The sequence below is a fragment of the Clarias gariepinus genome, chromosome 21 (genome assembly GCF_024256425.1).
Source record: "Clarias gariepinus isolate MV-2021 ecotype Netherlands chromosome 21, CGAR_prim_01v2, whole genome shotgun sequence".
Lineage (NCBI taxonomy): Eukaryota > Metazoa > Chordata > Actinopteri > Siluriformes > Clariidae > Clarias > Clarias gariepinus.
The window spans coordinates 23,637,905-23,664,445 of record NC_071120.1 but is presented as its reverse complement, the minus strand read 5'-3'; the positions used below and the strand labels follow the sequence as shown (position 1 = coordinate 23,664,445).

At 37.8% G+C, this 26,541-nt stretch overlaps 1 protein-coding gene across 1 annotated transcript; it reads left to right on the top strand.

Annotated features, from left to right (window-relative positions):
- The first annotated feature begins 4,553 nt into the window (after positions 1–4,553).
- ckap2l (cytoskeleton associated protein 2-like) lies at positions 4,554–25,191 on the top strand. Its single transcript, XM_053480436.1, has 9 exons — positions 4,554–4,689; positions 8,218–8,284; positions 8,368–8,431; positions 9,696–10,738; positions 12,182–12,380; positions 15,792–15,947; positions 21,398–21,455; positions 23,177–23,327; positions 24,258–25,191. Exons 1-9 carry the CDS (start codon positions 4,647–4,649, stop codon positions 24,550–24,552), a joined length of 2,076 nt encoding a protein of 691 aa, XP_053336411.1. The 5' UTR covers positions 4,554–4,646; the 3' UTR covers positions 24,553–25,191.
- Positions 25,192–26,541: the final 1,350 nt, after the last annotated feature.

Sequence of the window (26,541 nt, the reverse complement as noted above, 5' to 3'; positions counted from 1 at the left end):
TTATATGTGAAATATGTATTTTCATACCTTCATAATAATTTATATATGACAAAGCTTTTTCAATTTAAAAGTATTTTTACATTCATTAATACTTGAACACCACATTTATATTTAGGAGAAGACACACAGACTGTAGAATTCCCCCATTAGGAGTATGGTGAAAGAACAGGAACTAGAATATAATGTTGTTAATTTATTTTCTTTTTTTTTTTTTTGTCAGGGCGTTTGTTACAGTTAATTAAATGATTAAATGAACTGATATAATGCTTTAATACAAAGTGAATGATTGTATGCTATTTTGGCGCTGGTGGTTTAAAACAGTGGCAGACAAAAAACAAGTTCTGTGTCTGTAAACAGTGAAAGTGATATATTTCAGAGTTGTACTGTAACAAACACACAAAATCTCGTATCTGTAAGCTGTCGTGGCTGTAGATTTTGGAATCCAACTCAAAACACGGGATTACACACAAATCTTTTTTTACGCATGATTATTTTTGACAGTGATTTTATTCCATACCCAGCTGTCTCCAAGAGTGTCTTATTGACCAGGAACTCGTGGTGCATCTTTTTGCATTTCTCTGAAAGGTTGATGCAAATTCTGACTTCTGAGTCTGAGTCTATCTCTACATTTCCTTCTGGTTTCTTTTATTTTACCATGTGGAGTAAATAATGAACACTGGCGCTGTTTGCTGTGCGAGCAGTCACCTTTTTTTTTTGTTTTAGACCAGCTGTGTTTAGTTTTAAGATTAACTGGCTGACTATGTCTTTTGAAGTCTCATCGCTGTTATTGTAAATGTTGAGCAGCACATGTCTGAGGATTATGGGAAAGCACTTAGTTGCACCATTCTTCGAAGAAAAATGCAGAGTGTTTCCTTTTACGTAGTTTGGGGGAATGTGGGTCAGATGGCTAGGGCTCGGGATAGATGATCTGAGTTAGAGCCAGTCCACATATGTTCTGAAACAGTGGAAATAATAAAATCAGTAATGTGAAGCGCAATTATGAGACAAAACACGGATCATTAAAGCAAACATATCCGCAGCAGTCCAATGTGAAAGCGTTAAAAATACCAGAACTGAGAGTTTGGTGTGACAGAGTCCTTTCACATTAACTTAGAGCCCAGCAGTGCGCAAATGAAGATTTACTAAGGAGTGATTAAAGACTGTTGTTTGTATTTCATACAAATAAAAGGAAATATCATAATTTATATACTGTATGACTAAGCTTTACCTGCTTAAAAGTATTTTTACATTGTTTAATTCTTAAACACCTCATTTATCTTCAGGAGAAGACACACACACTGTAGAATACCACCATTAGGAGTGTAATGAAAGAACAAGAAACTGGAACTAGAATATAATTTTTTCGTTTGTTTTTTCTCTTTCAGGGAGTTTGTAGCAATTAATTAATTGAACTTCAAATTGATATATTATAAATTTGGTGCTTTAATACAAAGTGAATGATTTTATGCTATGTAGAACATAACTATTCACCAGAAGCAGTCTTTCACACCTTTCCAAACAACGCTCACCTTTTCTTCTCTGAACAAGCCTTTTTCTGTACGCCTTAAACAGTCGAGAAGAGAATTCATCAAAGAAAATGACCATATTTGCCATAAGGCAAACATGATAACTTAGTGACTCAGTCAATAAAAAATTGAAATTCCGCGTCCATTGCCAGGAAACTCCCCAGACCAATCCTTAAGAGGCGGGTGAATGTTGTGGCACATGGACCAACAAAAACCCACAAATCCTGCCACCTCCAAGCATTGATTATGGAAAAACGGGCTGCCATCAGTCAGAAGCATACCAGGGTGAATTTCAGAGGACTTGGAAAAGAAGGTTACTGCAAATATTGACACTTTGCATAAACTAAATGTAATTATCAGTAAAAGCCTTTATCAACAGCAGACTTTAATCTTTGAAAATGAATATTTGTGTCATTCTTAAATCTTTTGACACTGGCTATAGAGTCACATTTATTAACAAGATGGACTTTATTTCCTCAACAGCAGCACCACTAAAAACATGCTGTGTTTACACTTTGTTGAATTTATATTGTTTAAAAATAAAGGCAACAGTAACAACTTTGTAATAAAGAAAAACAAGTGCAGATAGTACAATGTGTTAATGACATTCTGATTTTTTACAATAACATGACTATCATTATACTTTATAAGGATCATTTTGATTTTTTTTTTCTGCAACGCAATTGTTCTACATTATTTCAGTTTAATAAGTAGTATGAGGTTATGTAGATGCGCCTGGGCCATCTGGTGTCACACACTTAATTCATGCTGCTTCTAATCGCTTCCTAAAAATCATGTACAGAATTTTTTTCACAAAAGTTGAGAAAATTAATCCCAACTTGTTACTGAACTCAATTGTACTTGCATGAAAACCATTGCTCTTGCGTTGCTTTGAATATAGCGATTAAGGCTGAGGGGGATTTTGGCGCGTAACAGAGTTCATTCTGCCGCTCAGGCAGTCAGTACAGTAAGTGCTAATCAGCAAATAGTTCCGATCAGCAAATAGTTCCTATGAAGTAGACTGCACAGGGAGCAGAAACGGCACACTTTAAAGTACACTGCGGAACGGACCGCAGCAATCTGCGATCTATTGCTTTTGCTTTGATATCCCGCATGTAAATACCTGAATTAAAATTTTTCTATTTGTGAGGTGAAAAAATAACTAAGATAGTATTTTGGTATTTTAGATAGCCTCTTTCCCTGTATACGCTCCTGGACTTCCTCATTCCACCACCAAGTCTCCTTGTCCACTTTCCCCTTACCTGATGATACACCAAGTACCCTCCTACCTGTCTCCCTGATCACATTGGCTGTAGTTGTCCAGTCAACTGAAAGCACCTCCTGACCACCTATAGCCTGTCTCAACTCCTCCCTAAAGACTTCACAACATTCTTCCTTTCTCAGCTTCCACTACTTTGTCCTCTGCTCTGCCTTTGTCCTCTTCGCCTTCCTCACCACCAGGGTTATTTTACACACCACCATTCTGTGTTGTCTGGCTACACTCTTCCCTACCAACACTTTGCAGTCACTGATCTCTTTCAGGTTACAACATCGACACAAGATGTAGTCGACCTAAGTGCTTCTGCTTTCACTCTTATATGTCACCCTATGTTCCTGCCTCTTCTGGAAGAAAGTATTTACTACTGCCATTTCCATCCTCTTTGCAAAGTCCACCACCATCTGTCCTTCTACATTCCTGTCCTGAAGACCAAACCTGCCCATCACATTCTTATCACTTCTGTTCCCTTCCCCAACATGTCCATTGAAGTCTGCACCAATCACCACTCTCTCACCTCTGGGGATGCTCTGCATCACTTCATCTAACTCACTCCAGAATTTCTCCTTCTCTTTTAACTCACATCCTACCTGTGGGGCATAACCACTAACAACATTGAACATTATCCCTTCAATTTCCAGCTTCAGACTCATCACCCTATCTGATACTCTCTTCACCTCTAGAACATTCCTTACAAACTTCTCTTTTAGGATAACTCCTACTCCATTTCTTTTCCTATCCACACCATGGTAAAACAATTTGAAACCTGATCCTATGCTTCTAGCCTTGCTACCTTTCCACCTGGTCTCCTGGACACACAGTATATCCACCTTTCTTCTCTGCATCATATCAACTAACTCTCTTCCCTTCCCTGTCATGGTCCCAACATTCAAAGTCCCTACTATCACTCCTAAACTATTGCCTTTCCTCTTCTCTCTCTGCTTACGAACACGCCTTCCTCGTCTCCTTCTTCGACCAACAGTAGCCCAATTTCCACCAGCACCCTGTAGGTCAACAGCACCAGTGGCGGTCGTTGTTAACCCGGACCACGACCGATCCGGTATGGGAATTATATTCTTGATTCGCATCATTGATTTGGCAAATGTTTTACGTCGGATGCCCTTTCTGACACAACCCTCTGCATTTATCCAGACTTGGGACTGGCACAAGAAGACACTGGATTGCGCCCCCCCCCCCCCCCCCATCGCAGGGCACATACAACGGGCAATTTGGGAACCCCAGTTAGCCTAATCTGCATGGCTTTGGGTGGAACCCACAAAGCACGGAGAGAACGTGCAAACTGTGCACAAAAGACACAAGAATCTAACGTGCAAGAGGACAGTGCTAACCACTAAGTCACTGTGCCCTGCCTGAATAGAATAGATAAACTAATTCTCATTTTATATATTAAAATCAACTTATATATGTGTGTATTTAATTGATTTGATTAAATATACTATATTCATATATATTTGGACTTTATATTACACATTTTTAGATCGTGTTTTGGCGTTTTTGCTTCTCAAAAAAATGAGTAGTTGTTCTCCTACCCATTTTCAGACTTGTTCAGCCCCCTGCACTAGGATTGGTTAGACTTGTTGCTCTTTCTGCACTGTGATTGGCTAATGGTTTCACAGTTCTACATTATCCAATCAGCGCGTTGTTTGAAAAGTCGCTATGCGGGTGGGTTCAAACAACCGACGGTTCAAATCTTTGAACTGACCAATAAGGTTAAAGTGGGTGGTAACCCCGCAATATTCAACCGTCAGTGTTTTGGTAACTGGCGTGCACGCGATAAGCTGCTGATCAACAAAATCAATAATAAAACACCATAATCCAGGAGAATGGGTATGACAGATGAGGACAGAGCAAAACTTTCTCGAATAGGTATGTTTTAAACTTTTTCCTAGATTGATTGTAATTACAACTTGCGGGTTTGATCACACCAATATACGGCCGTTTATACAATACGAAATATTCCATTTCCGGTCAGCACCCATCGTAGGTTTGTGTGATATTTGTCATTTATACGGTGTTGCTATTTTAAATAATGCATTTTAATGTTCCGATTTACTAGTTAACAAGCTAAACGCTAGTCTGGTAGACCGAGAGAGCTCTCTGACCAACAGCTGTTTCTATAACACTTCCATCTACATTACTGTTATGACCATGAACTAACACATTGTCAGCTTGATCTAATCCTCTATATACACCGATCAGCCATAACATTATGACCACCTCCCTAATATTCCTTTTTGCCAGCATAACAGTACTAACACAAGTGCTCTGACACATTTCTATCTCACCCAGCATTAGCCTTTTCATCAATTTGATCCACATAGCGCTTCTATTGTATCAGTGAGCCTTGGCCACCCATGACCCTCTCACCAGTTCACCAGTTTTACCATACCAGTTTATTTCTAAAGCACTTTAAAACAACAACAAAGCTGACCAAAGTGCTGTACAAAGAGTCAACATTTAGGCCATAAAACAGCAGGGTGTTTTATAATGAAAAATTAAATTGATAAATAATTTAATAAAATAAAAAAATAAAAATAAAATGATGGTACGAAGAAAAAGATAACATAACACAAATAACATACTACTACTAATAATAGTCATAATAAAAAATAATGATCATAAAAGTAGAAACAAGATACAAAACACAAAACATCTCAATAAAATTCTTCACACATGAGTTTTTAAAAGAGATTTGGCCACTGATGGAGCTTGTCGAATGAGTAAGGGTAACGTTTTCCTTCCTTGGATTACTTTTAGTATGGTCTGGCCACTGCAGCCTGGGAACATCTCACAAGACTCTCAGTTTTTAAATTGTTCTGACCCAGTCCTCTAGCCATCACATCATATATATATGATGTGATGGTATATATATGTGATATGATTTGGCATGGCCATCACAGTCTCCTGATCATTGTGGGTAAATCTTAAAAGAGCTGTGCATGCAAGACAACCAAAGAATATTACAGAACTAGAAGCCTTTTGCAAGGAAGAATGGGAGAAAATCTCAAGTACAAGAATTGAAAGCCTTTTAGCTGGCTTTAAAAAGCGTTTGCAAGCTGTGATATCTGCCAGAGGAGGTGTTACTAAGTACTTATTATGTAGGGTGCCTAAACTTTTGCACAGTGCCACAATAATGTTTAAAAAAATTAGCTATGCATCAATGTTTGCTTAAAAAAAATTATTTCCAAGAGAGACTGTGTTAACATCTTTCCAATAAAAAAAGAATCACCAAAATCTGTTATTTATCAAGGGATGCCCAAACTTTTGCATAAGACTGTATATATAATTACTCACACATATACTGCCTGTCCAAACATTTAGCTTTGATTGCAGTGCACAATGTGGTGGCCAGTTCAAGTCTGAAAATGATTCTCATGCTCTCAGAATCACTTTCTGAGTCCTGCAAAAAATCAATACATGTGATAATCTGGTCATTCAGGTCGTCAGCTGACTTAATTTTATTGCTACATAATGTTGCTGGACCTAGACCTGACCAACTGAAGCAAAGATCATAACACTGCCTCCAGTGGCTTATACAGTTGACACTATGCATGATCGCTTCATGCTCTTCCCCCTAACCCCGACACGCCCATCACTCTGGCATAGGGTAAAACTGTACTCATCAGATCACATGACCTCTTTCCACTGCTCCACAGTCTAATCTTTATGCTGCCTAACAAATTGAAGCCTTTTTACGTTGAGACTTACTAACAAAGTAGTTTTTTATTGACACAGTTGTTTAGTCCAAATCCTGTGAGTTCAAGTGTTCATGATCTCCGTTCATGATTTTTTTTTTCCCAACAGCATTTCATTCACAATGTTGAGTTCTTAACCCAGTTCCATTGATTTTAAATCTCCTTAGTTGTTTTCTTTGCTTGATGCAGCTCAATAATTTGACTCTTCTGAAATGGCGACCCTTTTTTTCACCAGGCAGTGTAATATAATGCAAAACTTCTCGAGCATGTTGCACATGGGAACCCCTTTAATTTAAAAATGTTGTTAGAATTGAAGTATTTATTTTAGTATTATTTCACAGCCAAACAAGTGATTGACCTTTGATGGAAAATCATTTATTTCTTTTCTTAAGATAGGGAAATGCCTCAATCTGTGTTATATCATCTAATGTGATTTTAATTTTTATCAGCATTTAGTGAAAATCTGCTTTAATATATCTTTTTTACAAAAACCTATGGAGTCACCTGAGACACATGAAGCGTCTGTAGTCACACTAAACTAAACTGAGCTTGTATTTCTTAGAGTTATGATTTATTTAATGTACATTTAACTCTTGTTACACCCTGGTTACACCAGTCACATGGCCATGTCCTGGAAAAAAATCAGGCACTCTTCTTCATAAACCTATCAATAAGAATCAATAAGTGACAATGTATCCAAATGCATAGAATTCAATATGCACTTGGTCCACCCTTTTTCAGCTATAACAGCTTTCTTTTGTATTTATGAAGTCAGGCATCGATGTTGGATGAGAAGTCCTGGCTCACAATCTCCGTTGCAGCTCATCTCGATGTGGTTGATGTCAGGGCTCTGTGTTTGGGCCAGTCAAGTTCTTCCATGCCGAACTTCTCAAACCATGGCTTTATAGTCCTTGCTTTCACAGTCATGTTGAAATAGAAAAGGGCCTTCAAAGTTGCTGCAAAGTTGGAAGCAAAGCGTTGTCCAAGATGTTTTTGTATGCTGAAGCGTTAAGATTGCCCTTTATTGGGGATAAGGAGCTTGATTGAAACATCTGAATTCAATAATTAACAGGTTTGGCCAAATCCTTTGGTCTATATAGATGTAGATTTTTGCCTAATATAGAGAAGAAACTGGGGTAGTCATCCATTTTTTTGCTGTATACATTCAGGCCAGGGCCCAACTAATACATTGTACACCTGAAGACTTGAACCAATTATTATGGTAATAGTTTTACTAAAACTATGAAACTTATTGATGGGTTTAGGAAGAAGAGTATGATGACTTTGATGCGTTTACTGCCTGATGTTTGAACTGGGTGATGCGCACAAGATGTAGATTGTATATATTGTATAGTACATATTGTATATGTATATGCATCTGGATACGGGCTGTAGGAAGTGTTACCACATAAGGAATCAGGAAGTGCAATGAAGGGTTATTAAGGCTATAATAAGGTTATTAGGGGCATAGGTTATTAGGGGCATAAAGGCATTGGAAAGTTTACATCATATTATAAAACGTCATTAAACATGGAAGTCTTTACCGTTAACATTGTTGTAATGATCTCTTTCTTGGCAAGAGAATATTAGTCGCAACTGTCATCAGTACACAGTTGTGCAACACACCGATTGAGTAAACCTGAGATGCCATACCTGAAATAATTTATGAAAGCAAATGTATTTATTTATTTATTTACAGAGATACGCAAGCAGAAACTTGCAGAATATCTGGCGGCGAAAGGCAGGTTACAACCACCTAATCCGAAGTAAGTTAATATGGTTTCAGGGTTCAAATCCTGAATTCTTTGAAATTATGACAAGCCTCTGATTATCTTTTTTTTTTTTTTAGGCCTTATCTAAAGAGCAGTGCTGTTCTGACAAAGGCCCCTGGCGGTGCACAGAAATCTCACACTGTAAGTTTATACTGTACACCGCAGGCATAAAGCAACAGCATTCCACTGCAATCTAGGGAGAAAAAAAAAAGTTACAGGCTTTAATTACTCACTAAGATGATTCATAATTCCATGTTTTGTTGTGGTTTCCCCTGTCGAATGCAGAATATGGTTTATTTCATGGGTACCGCAGTGTCGAAATCGATTGTTTCGATAGTGTTTTTTCACACAGCCATCACATGGAAGGAAAATGGAAGGACTTTTCCAGCAGATAGTACGATACAGTGGCCTTCAAAATTTTGTAAGGGGGAAAACTAACACAATAGGTTCTCAGTAGAGGTACTAAACCCAGGTTTCAATACAATATGATATGGTTTACATGGCAATGATTTGCTATTTATAGCAGTCTCTGATTTGATATATGATCAGCCTTGTTTAGAAAATAGGACAAACGAGCATGACCACCTGTGCTCTAATACAGGGTCCGGTATTGACTGCTGGGGCTAGATCAGGGACTAAATATGTGCACAGTGCACAGTCATCACAGAAACATTTGGAAAAGTTTCACGTACTGACCAATAAAACGCCCACCATGATTTCACTGTCTAATGTCGCAGTCAAAACTCGTACTGTTTTGAGTCAGTGCGTTGTGAAAAACCAGGGCAAAGATTGTTCTGCCCAGAGAAGAAAGGAAGAAGTCTGGGTGTTATTTACATTTAGACGTTTGGCAGATGCTCTTATCCAGAGCGACTTACAACAATTTATTTATTCATCATTTATTTTAAAAAGTATTTATTTATTTTTATTTATTTATTTATGGATGACACTGTTTTTCTTGGACATTTAATTTTTTTGGCTCGCTTTAAATATATATGTTTTTAGTCTTTATTATTATCAATAATACTAAAATGACAATGATTTAATTGTATTTTATTTTATGATATTCCATTTACACCAGTGCCACCATATATGTAGAATGTTCAGTTTGAAGGCATGCAAGTTAAGGTTTCCATTATATAGTGTGCATTTACCCCTAATTACTTAATTTTCATGAATTCGAATCTCTCATCTAAAGCCATGTTCTATATACCATATTTGAAGGAGCTGTTCTGGTTATTTGTTCGTAAACTATTCTTCTTAAGCTAGATATGGTCAATCAAACGTGAAATGATATGATATGCTCAAATTAGTTAAAGAAAGAAAAAAAAAAAGAAAGCTTTTCTTTAAAGAGCAGTAGATTTTTTCAGCAGATCTTTAATGTCTTTTCTCATTTTTCTTCCCATAGTCTGTAAAAGGAAAGGAGAACTCAGCCCCCAGTGCCACAACTGCAAAAAAAGACATATCAAAAGGAAATGCACCGGTAGAAAAGAACAAAAATTTGAGAATCCTCCCTAAAGCCCCGTCTGCCGTTCTTCCATGCTTACCACTCAAACCCACTGTTGCACAAACACTCTCTCAGCAGGCAAGAACTCGCTGCAAAGAAACAGCACGTGTAGTTAGAAATGCTTCTGTCAAAGAACAGCAAACTAAACCAGATGTACACACGAGTGTCACGACTCAAAGGCAAGACAAGACTGTTAAAAAGGGTCCAGTATCAGTGTCTATCCAAGCACAGCCTTCACACCGGGCTTCGATGAATGCCCGTACAAGCACCATCAAGACAGACCTTCAAAAAAGGCGTTTGGTCACTGGATCAGAAAAGTTAGTGCAGAAATCTCAGATCAGTTGTCCCACAATGAAAGGACGCCTCACTACCACTGTTCCACGCTGTATGGACACAAAATCTTCAATTATTAAAGGGGCCGCAGTGACGCTACAGAACACTAGAGAGACTAATAATTTAAATAAAAATAATTTTGATGTCAAGAAACCACTGAACAGGTATCCAGTCGGTAAGCCAGACAGGTCAGAAAAGACACAAACTAATTCCCAAAATACAAGACTATTGAACAAGGTAGAAAATAATCCAAGGCTTACTCGCACGCAAAGGAGTAGCATCCCAGTCACAGCCAGGCAAAGATCAGATGTATTGTCGGCGATTTCTAAAACTGAAAATGCACGAAAGTCTATCACTGTGGCTGTAGCTGGAGTTAAAAACTTAGCCCCACATCGACAGCAACGCCGTACCACGTTTATACTCCCCTCTAAGCCTAACGTTCCAGCTCCAGTGCCTCAGACTCTTCCACGCCCCACCAAGACGTCCAGCCTGACCAGAGGGCCTGTGCAGCTAAAGACTCCCAAGTCAACAGTCAATCCTGGGACAGATGGGGTCAGGACTGTCCCCTTGGATGATAGAACTAAACTAAGCACCGCTCAAGAAGAGAGACTGTGAGTTTGAAGTTTTTGTTAAATATTTTAAATTGATTAAAAATAAAACAGGTCTGGGCGATATAGTGGATAAACTGAAACACAATTTGTTGTTGTCGGTCTTTCGGCTGCTCCTGGCGCAGTGGTAAAGTGCCCGCCCTATCATCTGGAGATCCCAAGTTTAATTCCCGGGTAATGTCGTAGCCTCCGGCAGCCGAGAGCCTGGAGAGAGCTGATGGCGCTTACTTGGCGCTTTCACATCAATCACGGGTCTACAGCCAATTCTGGGCGTCTATGAGCTTGCGCAAATGGAAGGAGAAGATAGCGCTGTCCTCCGAGTGTGTCATGCCGCCCCCAACAGTGGATGAGTGAGCAGTTTGAAAAGATGGGGTCGACTAACGTCATGTGGTTTGGAGAAAACGTGCCAGTCTTCGGCCCTCCCTGATTGAGTAGTAGCCTTGATGTAGGAGACTCCTAGCGACGGATAGGCATTGGATACGAGTAAATTAGGGAGAAAATAAGGGATAAGAAAAAAATCTATCCCTTTAATTGTCCTTGATAAAATAACATATTGATAGGAGAAAACAAACTTTCTGATGTGCTATTTATGCTATAATAAGGTAGATAAATGTGTTACTTTACTGTAGTTGCGTGTAAGATCATCTGCTTTATGGCACAGAGAAAGGGATTGTGGGTAGGTAATGACAAAGCGATGTACAACGTAATTTATATTTTATATTTCCTTATGAGCAAAGTCGATCAAATTCCACCAGATATAAACAAAATAGCATTAAGTAATTTAAACAGTGTTAAGGGTCTCCGTCTTTCTTTTATGGAAATGGGCCAAGAATGTGAAAAAAAAATCTAAGTACATTAAGCCAGTTAAGTGGACTGAAGGAAGGATGTGATGTTAAAAGAAAAAGAATTTCCTTTCAACAGGGATTAAGATAATCTCTTTAAACACAGATTTTTATGTGATAAACTTTCCATGTGTCTGTTTTATGCTGGGGATTATCTTAGGCCAGTATTTCAAGAACTTATCCGTAAGTACTGTCTAGACAAGCCTTTATTACGTTCGATGGTTTAGTTCTTATCTCCTCACTGCAGTGAAAGGTGAGACTTGTATGTTCTTGTGTTCCATGTGACACTTGTACAGTCAGTTAATGTATGTGCATGACAGCTGTGCATGCTTGCATATACAAAGACACAGAAGTATAAATTACGCCTAACCCAGGAATCGGAGTGTGTTAGGAATGTACCTGCCCTACCCACAAAACCTCTTCTGAGAATAGCAGTGAATTGTTTATTTATATTATATTATCATATCGCCCAGTCCTGGACCAAAGGTTTAAAATTTATTCAAGTGGTTCAATTTAATTTAATCAAATTTATTACGTGGATTAAGCTGTCTTGAAGAAAATACAAAGTATAACAGTATATTTCCTAACTGCACATCTTGAACAGGCGTAAACTTCAAGCTTGGCGAGAATCAAAAGGCATCACGTATAAACGTCCACCGATGCCTGTACAACCAGCGAGGAGGAAGACGACCGTTCTTCCTCCTCAGGGCTACTGGAGTACGATTGAGAGAGAGGATGAAGTCCATGGCTTTGTCTGTGCTGTTGACCAGTCTCTGAACGATTGCATCAAACTTCTTCAGCAGGTAACATGATGGAGGAAATTTGTAGAACTAGATAAGTAAAAGTGAGCATTATAACATTTTAAAGTGTAGCAAAAGCCCTATTTTGTGCGTTATCTGGAGCTTGTGGTTTAATCAATTATGCAGTTTATTTGATGCGTCGGTTCTATGGGCTAAAAAGGATGAATTGCTTAAAAACATAGCAGAGCTTTTACAGAAAATAGAAGCCGCTCACATCTTCTGCAAATACTCACATTTTAAGAGAGTATTGCTGCTTTTTTCTTTTAAGTTTATGGGTGGTTGAAATAATAAAAGAAATATTGCTTTGTATAGGACATGATATTTAAACATTTGACAGCACAAGGTACACAGCTTCTTAACGCTTATTACATATTTTTAGCCATTTGTAATACTTTAAATCTGTAAGAAATATAGCTTCTTGAAATGTAAACATTGCCCAAAAATCCAACCTGTGATTTAAAGCTCTAACAAAGTCTCAGTGCCACATTTGAGATTCAGCATGAATCACACAGATCTTGTGTAACACAGTTTCATGACAAGGTCACGCATTAATAAAAAACCCAATTGCCCGTGGAGCTGTTATGAGAATAATGAAAGAATGAGAATCTGAATGAATAGTCTTGATCTTGTCCATCTTTATTAATTCAGATTTACGGTATGCTTTTTAAAGCTGCTATTATTGAGCAAATCAAACCTGCCTAAATTAAAGACAATACATTGTAAAGCAAAATTATTTTTTGGGGTATAATAACACACGGTGTTCCTAGTACTGTAAGTAGGGGTTATATTTACACTGTGTAATTATAAGGCTGGTTCTTTCTTTTTCTTTCTTTCTTTCTTTTTTTAAGATTCTCTTTTTTTCCATTTTGTTAACATTTCTGGTCAAGTGGAGGTTTCATGATTATTTATTCTTCCCACATAGCAGCATATACAAGTAGTGTAAAAAATTATTAAACCACCCCTCGTTCCTTCAGATTAAATAAAATTAAATGATGTAGATTAACTTAAAGAGATGGGAACAAATGTTTCACTTTGACAGGCTCCAAAGTCCCTAAAGATACAATGGAAATATTGGTTGTTTATGTATCAATCACAGCAGCAACCTCATTTCCCCTCTCGTCTGTTCCACCATTCAGTATCACCTGTATACTGTAGTAATCACCGGCCTGATCATCTGTTTCTCCCCGGGGTATGCCTTAAGTTAGATGGTTTTTGTTTGAGTGATTCATAGGTCATTGTGTGGCTTAACTAATACTTTTGCTAAGACGAAAGTCTGACTCTTTGGTTACAAAATATGAAGAAATCAGTGATGACTCAAGACCTTTGCACAATACAATGTAAATGAATTGCCACTTTGTTACAGTGAAGAATGGTGGTTTTGTCTACGTGCTACGAATGTTACGAATATCTGACAGTGAAGAATTCCTCCACAAAAACACATCTTTCTTCCTTTTTTTCTGTCTGAACTTTCACTGCACTTCTACAGTTACAGGACTATAATAAATAGTTATTTATAAGAAATAATCAGTTTAACACAAACATTGATCAGTATGGTCAAGGTTCGAGATTTAATTAAGAACTATGCTTGTATATCAAGTAAGTTCCCATCCCTATTTGATATACAAGCACAGTTCTTAAATAAATCACATTTTTATATACACACACACACCCTGACAAAGTTTTGTTGCCTATCCAAGTTGTAGGATAACAAATAACTTATCCATACGTCTCGGCAAGGACTCAAATAACTTATTAATAAAGTCATCTTTAATGGAAAAGAAAGCATTCTTGCAGGACTTGCAGAGTTCATCAAGATTCTTTGGTGTCAATGCCTCCTCTTTCTTCTTGCTCAGTAATGTTTATATCTGGTGACTGGGCTGAAGCACCTTGACCCTATTTGCTTTCAGGACCTTTGATGTGGAGGGTAAAGTATAAAAAGGAGCGCCGTCCTGCTGAAGAATATGCCCTTTCCTGTGTTTTGGATTGTAATGGCCAGTAAGAATGTCTTGATACCTCAGGCTGTTGAGGATTACTCTGGAGATCTCTCACACGTCCCCATACTGAATGTAACCCCAAACCATGATTTTTCCTCCACAGAACTTGACTGTTTTTTTGTGTGAATCTTGGGTCCATGCGCGTCCCAACAGGTCTTCTGCAGTATTTGCGACAATTGGGATGCAGTTCAATGAATGATTTTTAAGAAAAATCAACCTTCTTCCACTTTCCCACAGTCCATCCTTCCTGCAAGCTGTGGGCCTTACAAGTACAAACACGATTTTTTAGTTGTCTTCTGTTTAATGCTGGTTTCTGAGCACTAATTCGTCCATTGAGACCACTGCGTGAGAGAATTTGACAAACTGTTCTTGTAGATACAGGGGTTTCTGGTGACCAGTTGTTATGTAGCTTCGCTGCAGTTGAAAAAAGGCTTGCCCTGGACTGTCGAACCAACAAACAGTCCTCTCGAACAGTCTTATGGGTTCAGTTTCTTATGGATTCCAAATAATCAACTAGAAGTCAAGTTATTTGTTGCTCTTTCAACTTGGATAGGCAACAAGACTTGTGTGTAATTCTTTGCTTACAGTAAGTTCCTCCAGGCTTGTAGGAAGAGGCGGGATAAAGACCAGTCCTTTCCCTTAGCCTCATAAAATAAATCGCAAGGTGTCAAATCAGTTTAACGTGGTGGCCATTTCATTGTCCTTATCACTGGAAAAAGTAAAACATTAAACCTAGGTAGTTTTTACACATCTCGTAAAACTTTGAGATTATTTGAGCGCGAATTGGCAATGTTGTTAGACTACGAAATGATATACAAAGTGTCCCAAAGATTTTTACATCACCGCTCAAAAGAGTCACAATACATCTATACAAAGTATACACGATACAAAATATATTTGGCATAAGACTATTGTACAGAATTGTGTACAAGAATTATGTGATTGCCTTGTGCAAGCATAAGGTGAATCAGAATTCAGTAGATACTGACTATTTGAAACAGAAAGTCTTCTCACAGACGATTGCAAAATTTAAGTATTACTTGCTTTAAAACTCACATTAAGTCATGACTAGTGTTTAAAAAAGTACTTATTAATCTCATAATCACACTTTCTCTGATTTTTAGTCTTCCAACAACCTATTCAACCGAATCTAGATTTTATAACCGATTTCACAAAGCTTTACAAATGTTCGATATGCGCACTGCCTGTGACACAACACACGTCAAGCTGGTAGTCCAGCTCCTACCACACACGCTATAGCATATCTTGTGTAACATTCTCCAGCACCTCTTTATTCTTTTGAAAAGACTAAAAATCACACAATAACGTTTCGTAACACAGTTCCACTAACGGGTAAGATTTGTTGATTCTTGCATGCCTACTTTGTTCCTTATAATTTTCTTTTTGTCCTTCCTAATAGGGCTGTCCTGCTGGGCATGTGCGAGATGTTTTGTCTCGTGTACCAATAGCACAAAAATTTGCGAAATACTGGATCTGCCAGGTGCGATTGATGGAGCAAGAGGGAAACCTTGATGTGCTGCCAACATTTGAGGAAGCTGTTCGTTTAGTCAGAGAGGTATGCTTACTCCCCGAGGCTCTTACCTTCCATCCACAACCCAAAACACCCATGCACACACTCCTACTTTCCTTTAATGCTTACTTTTTACTATTATTTACCTTCCTGTTTTGGAATCATGCAACAGAAATGTCAGCAATAAAAATAATTTTTTTAGCAAGATAAAATCATTTTTATTATTCTTTTCATGCACAGAAGCCTTAAAAAGGCTTACAGTGGTTTACAGTCTATTTTAACCCAGAGGTAAATAACAAATGTTGACAATGGAATATTCTGACCAAAAAAGGTGATGCTAGTGATGTTCAATGTCCTAACCTGGTGTGGGGTGCCAACTAAAATACCTTCAGTCTTGGAGCCGTTCAGCTGCAGGAAATTTATTTCCTTCAAACAGATGGTCAAAGTGGATGGTGGCTGAATACATGAGGAGGTAGATTTTTTTCTGAGGTAAAGCTGAGTCTCATCAGCATAGCAATAAAATAAAATTTTGTGCCAGCTGATGACACAGCCCAGAGGGAGCATATACAATATAAACAAAATGGGGCCGAGCACTGAGCCCTGAGGAACAATTCAATTTTTTATTTGTATAGCGTTTTTAACAATTGTAAACAGAGTCAAGTCCAACAGGATGAGAAGTGATTGAAAGCCAGCATCAGCCAACATCAGCAGGTAATTCGTGACTATAATCAGACCTGTTTCCATGCTGTGGCTAAGGCGGAAACCAGACTGGAATATCTCAAACAAATCATTTTGTTTTAGGTGAGACTGAAGCTATGCAGCAATGACTTTAACCAGAACTGCTGGAAAAGGATCACACAATTTGATGGTTTCATCATTCTGATGATGATCTCAACCTCTTGCTGCGAAACGTCGGAAAAACAGCAAAAAGGTTGCAAAATCCCTGACTGTGGGTTATCCTTCAAGACAGGCAGTGCAGAGGAATTTGATAGAGATGAGTGGATGGTGTCCACTTTCTCCTGAAGAAAATAACAATGTAATTGCATCTCTCCTCTGTTGCTGTAGCTTTTTTTTTATACAGTGGGGCAAAAAGTATTTAGTCAGTCACCAATAATGCAAGTTCTCCCACTTAAAAAGATGGGAGAGGGCTGTAATTTTTATCATGAGAGACAAAATAATAAAAAAATATCACATACTAGGATTTTTATAGAATTTATTTGCAAATTATGGTGGAACATAAGTATTCGGTCAGTAACAAAATTTCATCTCAGCACTTATTATATACCCTTTGTTGGCAAGGACAGAGGTCAAATTTTTTTTCTGTAAGTCTTCACAAGGTTTTCACACAATCCTGCTGGTATTTTGGCCCATTGTTGTTGATGTTTTGGGGCTGTCGCTGGGCAACAGAAACTTTCAACTCCCTAGATTTTCTATGGGGTTGAGATCTGAAGACTGGCTAGGCCACTCCAGGACCTTAAAATGCTCCTTACAAAGCCACTCCTTCGTTGCCCAGGTGGTGATTTCGGGATCATTGTCATGCTAAAAGACCCAGCCATGTTTCATCTTCAATGCCCTTGCTGATGGAGGGAGGTTTTCACTCAAAATTTCACGATACATGCCCCCATTCATTATTTACTTTACAAGGATTAGTTGTCCTGGTCCCTTTGCAGAAAAACAGCCCCAAAGCTTGATGTTTCCACCCCCATGCTTCTCAGTAGGTATGGTTTTCTTTGGCTACAACTCATCATTCTTTCTCCTTCAAACACAAAGTTCTATTTTGGTTTCATCTGACCATATGATATTCTCCCAATCCTCTCCTGGATCATCCAAATGCTCTCTAGCAAACTTCAGACAGGCCTGGACAAGTACTGGCTTAAGCGGGGGGACACGTCTGGCACTGATGGTAGCCTTTGTTACTTTGGTCCCAGCTCATTTACTAGGTCTGGGATTTTTGCTCACAGTTCTTGTGATCTTTTTGATCACTGCTTACCTATTGCAGATTCAGTCTTCTCAGCCTGGTGCAGGTCTACAATTTTGTTTGACAGATCTTTGGTCTTGGTCATAGTGGAGTTTGGAGTGTGACTGTCTGAGGTTGTGGACAGGTGTCTTTTATACTTACAGTATAACAGATGGCATTAATACAGGTAGCGAGTGGAGGACAAAGGAGCCTCTAAAAGAAGAATTTACAGATCTGTGAGAGTCAGAAATCTTGCTTGTTTGTAGATGACCAAATACTTATTTTACACCATAATCTGCAAATAAATTCATAAAAAAATTCTACAGGTTTTTTTTCTTTTTTTTCTTATTTTGTCTCTTATAGTTGAGGTATACCTATGATGAAAATTACAGGCCTCTCTCATCTTGTTAAGTGGGCGAACTTGCACAATTGGTGGCTGACTAAAAACTTTTTGCCCCACTGTATTTCTGTAATTGCCATAATACACTGAGATCCACTCTGTGTTTTCTATCCAGCTTTGTAAGTAGCGATCTCGGAAAAGTTAAATTCTTGAACCACCCCTCATTTCTTCATATTATATTAAATAAAATGATGTAGATTAACTAAAAGAAATGGGAACAAATGTTTCACTTTGACAGGCTCCGAAGTACCTAAAGATACAATGGAAATATTGGTTGTTTATATATCAACTCAAGCAGCAACCTCATTTCCCCTCTCGTCTGTTCCAACCACTAAGCACTTAGTATCACTAGTATACTAATCACTAGCCTGATAATCTGTCTCTCACTGGTTTATGCCTTAGATGGTGTGTGTGTGTCTGTGTGTGTGTGTGTGTATGTACTGTATGTGTGTGTATGTGCATGTGTAAATATATAAAATGTATAAATCATTTTAAAAAATAGATTTTTAAAGCAACTCACCACTCAAAAGAATCACATACATTACAAAATTGATGTAAAAAATGGCTATGTTACACTGTTCAGTATTTCAATGCTGCTTCATAAAGAGCGAAGGAACTTGTGGATTGTGGCTGTGGATTTGTTCATCAGGTTTCAACCTTGCCCTGAGCAGAGTGTAAATTCTAGCAGAGTTATTTCAGTGTATTAGGGGATCATCATGTGTGCATTCTATATGTTTTCCTGCAAAGTGGATTATGCAATACAAGTTTCATGTGTATGGATTGGCGAACAGCCCAGATCTGGCTGAGATCCAGGCTTTCAGCTTAAGACAAGCAGGATGTTTTTTTCCCCGTCATTTAAATGGTCATGAGAAAGTGCAGATCTCCGGTCGTTCCTCCTTAAAGCAAATCATGTATATGGCTGCTATAAGAAACTAAAGAAGACTGCAGTTCAAAGTACAGGTTTATATGAGCACACTCATTCTGAGATGTTATCGTTTCTATATTCACAGTAACACAGTGTTTACACAGTGTTAAAATCGTTAATTTAAAATGCCTGAGTCGTAAAGGAATTAAAAGGCTTAGGTATGTACTTGTATTAAAAAATAAAAGATTTCGGAGTGGGCACCAGTATTTCTGCTTAGAAAGGTATGCATACACCCCTAGCCTCTTACCCTCCACACTCCAAAACACCCATTCAAAAAATGTTTCTTTTTTTTTTTTTAATGATTACTGTTCACTTTCATTTACCTTCCTGGCCATTTCAATTTACCTACCTGATTTGGACTCATGTAACAGATGAAATGTTAGCAATAAAATTTAATTTTTACTAAGATAAGGTCCTTTTTTATTCTTTTCATGCACGGAAGCTTTCAAAAAAGATTACAGTGTGATCCGCTATCTAATTATTATGTTATGTCAGATCATAGGCTCTAGTTAATAATTCTAGCAGTAATCCTATAAAAGGTGTGAAAAGGAGTTTGAGCAATGTGTGAAGCAATAGACCGGAAAACACACCTTAATTCATTTCCGCATTCCAGTAAATCAGCTTGGTATGGTTTTGCAAATCCCACGTGTACTATCTGAACACTGTATAGGTTCTTTGTCTGTTGTTGTTAATTTGCAGCATCTTATAGTAATGGAAAGAAAGAAAGAATTCTTTTTTTTCCCTTTCAGTTGTGAATTTTCAAATAAAACAGTAGAACAACAGAAAATGGATGCAAGACATTGACATGAGAGTAACATGGGTCGCATAAAGTCATGTATTTATTTCATTAAAGGGATAGTTCAGGTTTGTGGCTATGTGGTAATTAATGACTTAACATGACTACAATCCTTAACCAAGAAAAAAATGAGTAATATAAACTGAAAGGCTAACAGTGTAACAAAACCTATGGATTCCTTTGCAAACTGAAAAAAAAAGAGAAGCTGAAGAGGAGACCCCAAAATAGCAGTAAATGGATTTGGTGTGATTGCCAAGAGAAATCTAAAGTAGACCAGCATTTATGATCATCCTGAACTGTAGACAGCAGTGGGAGAAAGTAAGCATTAAAGATATTTTAGAATCTGTGTGTGATGGTTATGCCGAGATAAATGAAACTGTTAAGACACTTTAAAGGGAAACGTACGTAAGTGATATTGTTTGGCGATTGTGTTAATTAGCAAAATAACACTCGAGGTTGTGCTATTATACCGAAGTACATCACTGATACTGTATTCAGCACAACAAAAGACCTTAAGTGTAATATTGCTTTTATACAACAGACCTGCAAACACCATTTATTATTAACAGATCATGATTAGTTTTAGTTATTTAACCAGTTTTTGGCTGGACATCTGCCAAGTCAGCAGTTTGTAATGAACTAAACTGAGACATGCACTGTTTTTATACTGTCTAAATAGTAAGTAATTCAAACTTATTCTATTCTATTATTATTGACATATTCTAATATTTTGAAATACTGATTTTTTTTTAATTTTTTATGGAAACTGTAATCATCAAAATAAAAACTAAAAGGATGTTCTGTTGTAACAGTAAGATGTAGCCTAATGTACCTGACTGGTGATGACACAAGTGAACATTTTGTCTTTTCATACGTTACAATTACATTACATCATACATTCCAATTAGAAGGATATTTCTTCATGCCTGTTGGTTTCCAGAAAGTCTTTACAAACACTAGACAACACCAGACCTTTTATTGGGAATTAAATTCCGGTAAGAGGTAAGATAAAAAATATATTGATATGGATTAGAGAAACATCCCCTGAGTTAAACCCTTTCGAAAACCTGTGGAGTGAGCTGGAGATGAGGGTCCACATGAGACGATCTAGTGCCCTGGAGGATGTGGAAAGATTCTGTCTAGAGAGAACTGGTCTTTGCCTGATATCATAAAGCACTAAAGAGAGGGTTTGACAAACTACCAATGGATGACTTATTTCCTTATATTAAGTCAGAGAGAGAAAATAATGGTGTAAGCATTTCTGTCTAGTTTGAGATGTTTCTAATTTTTATATGATCTGGATGCTATCTGTATGTGCCATATAACAATATTTTTTTTTCTCATCATATCTATACAAAGGCGTTACTATAGAGTAATATCTAGCTATAGAGTAATAACTTTTATTGTCTTTTTACAGCCTGTTGATGAACTGCGCTCTGTGGTATTTGAGATCCTTAAGAAGAAAGATGTAAAAGGTAAAAAAAAAAAAAAAGAAATTAAAAGAAAAAATATATATGTACTGTAAATACACATGCAGGGTGTCCCAAGCTTTTCACATAATTTGGATTTGAATGAGTAATTACATGTCCTAGGCAAATTAAATTGAATAGGCTTCATGTTGAAAAATAAACTATTTGTTTTTCAAAATTCCAACAACGTTTAAATGGATATAGATTTTATAACCGATTTCACAAAGCTTCACAAATGTTCAATATGCGCACCGCCTGTGACACGACACACGGCAAGTCGGTAGTCCAGCTCCTGCTAAACATGCTGTAGCATATCCTGCATAACATTTTCCAGCACCTCAATGATTCGCTGCTTGAGTTCCTCCAGGCTTGTAGGAAGAGGGAGGGTAAGGACCAGACCTTTAAGTCAGGAGTACATGGTGGCACCTTTTCCACAGCACCTTGTCATTATCACTGGCATGCCCGATCCATCTCCCTGGTAGAAAAAAGAAAACATTAAACTTAGTTTGTAGACATTTCATTAAAAATTGAGCTAGAATTGCCTATATTAATTATGTAAAAAATTTTGAGACACCCTGTATACTTGTGTGTGTCTATATATTGAGTGTGTGTGTATGTATCCTAAAGGATACAATGTTTAAACCACTGGGTGCACATGGTTCTCCAAAATGTTTCGGTAGTTCTTGGCAGTGACGCGCTTATCTAGCACAAGTATTGAGCCTAGGGAATGCCATGATATTGCAGTCCAAATCATTACTGATCTACCCCCATGCTTCACTTTGGGCATGCAACAGTCTGGGTGGTAGGCTTCTTTATGGCTTCTCCACACTGTTACTTTTCTGGATGTGGGAAAGACAGTGAAGGTGGACTCATCAGAGAACAACACATGTTTAATTGTCCCAGCCCAAGATTTTCGCTGCTGGCACCATTGAAACCGACGTTTGGCATTGGCACGATTGACCAAAGGTTTGGCTATAGCAGCCCGGCAATGTACATTGACGCTGTGGAGCTCCCGGCGAACAGTTTTGATGAAAACAGGAGAGTGGAGGTGAACATTTAATTCTGCATGGAGTTGGGCAGCTATGGTTTTATGTTTTTCGGATACAATCTGGGTTAGTACCCGGACATCCCTTTTAGACAGCTTTCTCTTGCATCCACAGTTACTCCTGTTGGATGTGTTTTGTCTTTCTTGGTGGTATGCTGACATTACCCTGTATACCGTGGATCACAAAGGCTTGCTGTTTTGGTCACAAATGCCCCAACGAGGCTGGTCAAATTTAGCCATGAAACCACCAACATTGGCCAATTTAATGTTTCAATTTTAGTGTCCAATCAGTGTATGTGTGTATATAAAGTATGTATAAAAAATATATATTATATCAATTGCCCAAATTACCAGCCTGAAGTGTTCAGATTTGTGACTTTTTCATGCATGGGATGCTTACAGCGATTTGATGTCAGTTCTAGCAACAGCTGCAGAAACAACTAAACAGCTTAAATGCCTCCTTCTCAACTCTACATGTTAAAGTCAGATAAAAGTCACTTGTAATTATAAACATGAACTCTTATGACACGCGTATGTGATCTGACCAAAAAAAAAAAAAAAACTTTGTAGTCTATGTTTTTATATATAAATATATATATGCTAGAAATAGAAAGTAATGTGGGTATAAAAGTAAAGTGATGATTTTAAAACACTAGTATAAAGAGTTTGATTGTATTTTTAGCTTCATTGTCAGAGAGGCAGAATGATCTAGGCGGTGATGAAGATGGGGAGCATGTCCTCAACACGTGCACTCCTAAAGCGGTGGGCGCACTGATCCGTGGAGAGAAAGGAGACTCTGCCATGATCAAATACAAGATCACAGCTACTCCTGGGTACGTTAACATTCTCCATTGTGTATGGTTTGATTTAGAGCATGCTGGGAAAAAGATACAAAGACTTGAAGTCTGTTTGTTTTTAGTTTTTTTTTTTAATAGAACAATTCACCAATTATTGGCTTTTTTTCTATAACTACCAATTTTATTATTATTGTGTTACATAGGTTATAATACTAATGTGCTACATTAATCAGCATCATCTGACCAGTCGGATTTGAGCTTTCAACATTGTTGTATGAGGTGGTATCAAAAAGTTTCGAGACTAGTTTGTAACCTGCCAACTATGGCAGCATAAAGCTGCATGCACAAATTCAGTTTTGCTCAGGGAGCACTGGCCTTCTTACAGTGATGCTGCAATGAGTGTGATTTAATCATGCGCGGTATTGCTGCTGAGTTCATCTCCAGGCTGCTGACCCAGAGGCAGAGGGAACATCATGTCGAGGTCAGCCAAGGTCGCTGTCAGCGTGCTGTGGATGACCCGTACTCCATGTAAAGGATTGTTACAAGTGACTAAACTTGGGGGTAGGGGTTTGACCCTGAGACGAAGCAACAGTCTTCACAGTGAAAAAGCCCATCATCTCCACAACCAAAAAAGACGCATATCCGCAGCTCGACCAAGTGCATGCTAATAAGTCTCATTGCATACGACAGTATGCAATGAGACTTCGTCCCCAGAGGAGCCAGACCGCCGGTAGCAAATTCCATTGATAAGGTTTTAAGGCGTGTGAGGGAAGATGTACAGTGAAAGTGACATGATCTCGAAACTTTTTGATACCCCCTCTGCATTTTTAACAAGCAAAACTACAATTGTCTCCAGCATAAGTTATGCTTAATTTTTATGTTTAACAATACTTAGTATTTAATAATGCATGCCAGTGTACCAGGAAATAGAACGTCCTGAAATATGTGCCATATTTGTTTGTTTAGAGGGAAAAGGAGCCAGCAGAGGCCAGGGCATTTTAATGGCCATGAAATCCGTTTCCTCACTCCAGTACGCCGTTCTCTACGTATTGAGAAGTCAGCCTCGCGTTACCCCGCAGTCCTGCAAGAGCACGATCCTTGTGTGACCTCTTACCATGAACTCTTGGCTGAGGGGAAAAGCCTGAGTCAAATTACAAGTTCACCAGAAACACCACCCTCTCCGCTCTATGTATACAGAGAGAATGAAGCCCTGAAGGAGCAAGTCCAAATTCAGCTGGTTTATGATGACAACAAGGAATAAGGACAATATGAAATACCTAAGAGGAAATAATTTTTTTTTAACAAACAGATTTTTCACAACAGCAAACGTGCTTATGAAACGTTCAGAATGTGCTTATGACGCACGCAGTGCTACTTGTTCAGACAGGTGATGCTTCAGGCTGTAATGAAGGGTTTCCCATGACTTTCACTATACAGTTTATATAATTGTGCAAATAATAAACCAGCATTTCCTCCTTACAGTTTTTTATTTCACAATTTTTTTTCTTACTCCATTTGCACAGTTTACCCATTTTCTGGTTTTTATTTTAATATTAAGATGCATCTTAAGCAGGAATGTCATGTAAATTTAACTCTACAGATTGTATACATTGTATTTGGTGCTGCTTAGAATCTAAAGATCTTAAAATGATTAATTATAACTGCTTGAACATGCAGAGCAACAAGAGATAACAGCAAGTTTTACACACCCACAAAGACAAACATTAAATGATATCGGTCGCTTGTCACTTCCGAACGGCTTGAGGCACTCCTGAAGATAAAAGCCGGGAACAGGATATTGGATTGTGTAGGTGTCTATGATGAGCTGCATTGGGTTAAATTTTTAGTTAGGTATTTATAATGTACACTTTCAGAATGAAATAAATAACGTTTTTGCAAAGTGGATTCATCCTTTTTTATTATTTATTTATTTTTATTTAGTACAGTCATTTGAGATTATCAAATGCTAGAACATTTTTCAGTAATTGTAAGATCATATGAAAAAATATATTCAAAGAGCAGCCTTAATTAATTCAATTAAAAAAATGTAAAAAGTTTAATTTACAATGGTTTATTTCAAACATAGATTTATGATGCTGATGCTCATGCTGTTAAAGTTTTTAACCTTGTATACTTAACAGAATTCAGATTCACTAGATATATTTCAGATATGTGTGTATATCTATCTATCTATCTATATATATATATATATATATATATATATCTATATATATATATACTGAACAAAAATATAAACGCAACACTTTTGTTTTTGCTCCCATTTTTAATGAGATGAACTCAAAGATCTGAAACATTTTCTACATAAACAAAATAACCATATCTCTCAAATATTGTTCACAAATCTGTCAAAATCCGTCACGATGAAGAACTGGAGTCAAGTCGAGACCCCAATGAGGACGACGAGCATGCAGATGAGCTTCCCTGAGACTGTTTCTGACAGTTTGTGCAGAAATCCTTTGGTTATGCACTCCGATTGTTTCAGCTGCTGACCAAGTGGCTGGTCTCAGACGATCATGGAGGTGAACATGCTGAATGTGGAGGATCTGGGCTGGTGTGGTTACACGTCGTCTGCGGTTGTGAGGCTGGTTGGATGTACTGCCAAATCCTCTAAAACACCTTTGGAGACGGCTTATGGTAGAGAAATGAACATTCGATTCACGAGCAACAGCTCTGGTGGACATTCCTGCTGTCAGCATGCCAATTGCACGCTCCCTCAAAACTTGCGACATCTGTGGCATTGTGCTGTGTGATTCAACTGAACCTTTCAAAGTGGCCTTTTACAGGCACACCTGTGCAATAATCATGCTGTTTAATCAGCATCTTGATATGGCACACCTGTGAGGTGGGATGGATTATTTCGGCAAAGGAGAAGTGCTCACTTCAGATTTTGACAGATTTGTGAACAATATTTGAAAGATATGGTTATTTTGTGTATGTAGAAAATGTTTCAGATCTTTGAGTTCATCTCAAAACATGGGAGCAAAAACAAAAGTGTTGCGTTTATATTTTTGTTTCGTATATATATATATATATATATATTGCCCTTCAACTGGCCATTTTCATTTAGTCTTTTCTCACTATTGCCTTGGGTTCCTGACGGGAGTATAACCTCTTGTTGTAATTTGGCTTGAGGTTTAGGATGTTTTGAATTCTGAGATGCTTTTCTGCTCACCATAGAAGACTGTAGAACATTGCACTCTTCCTGTCAACTTTAACAATCTGACCATTC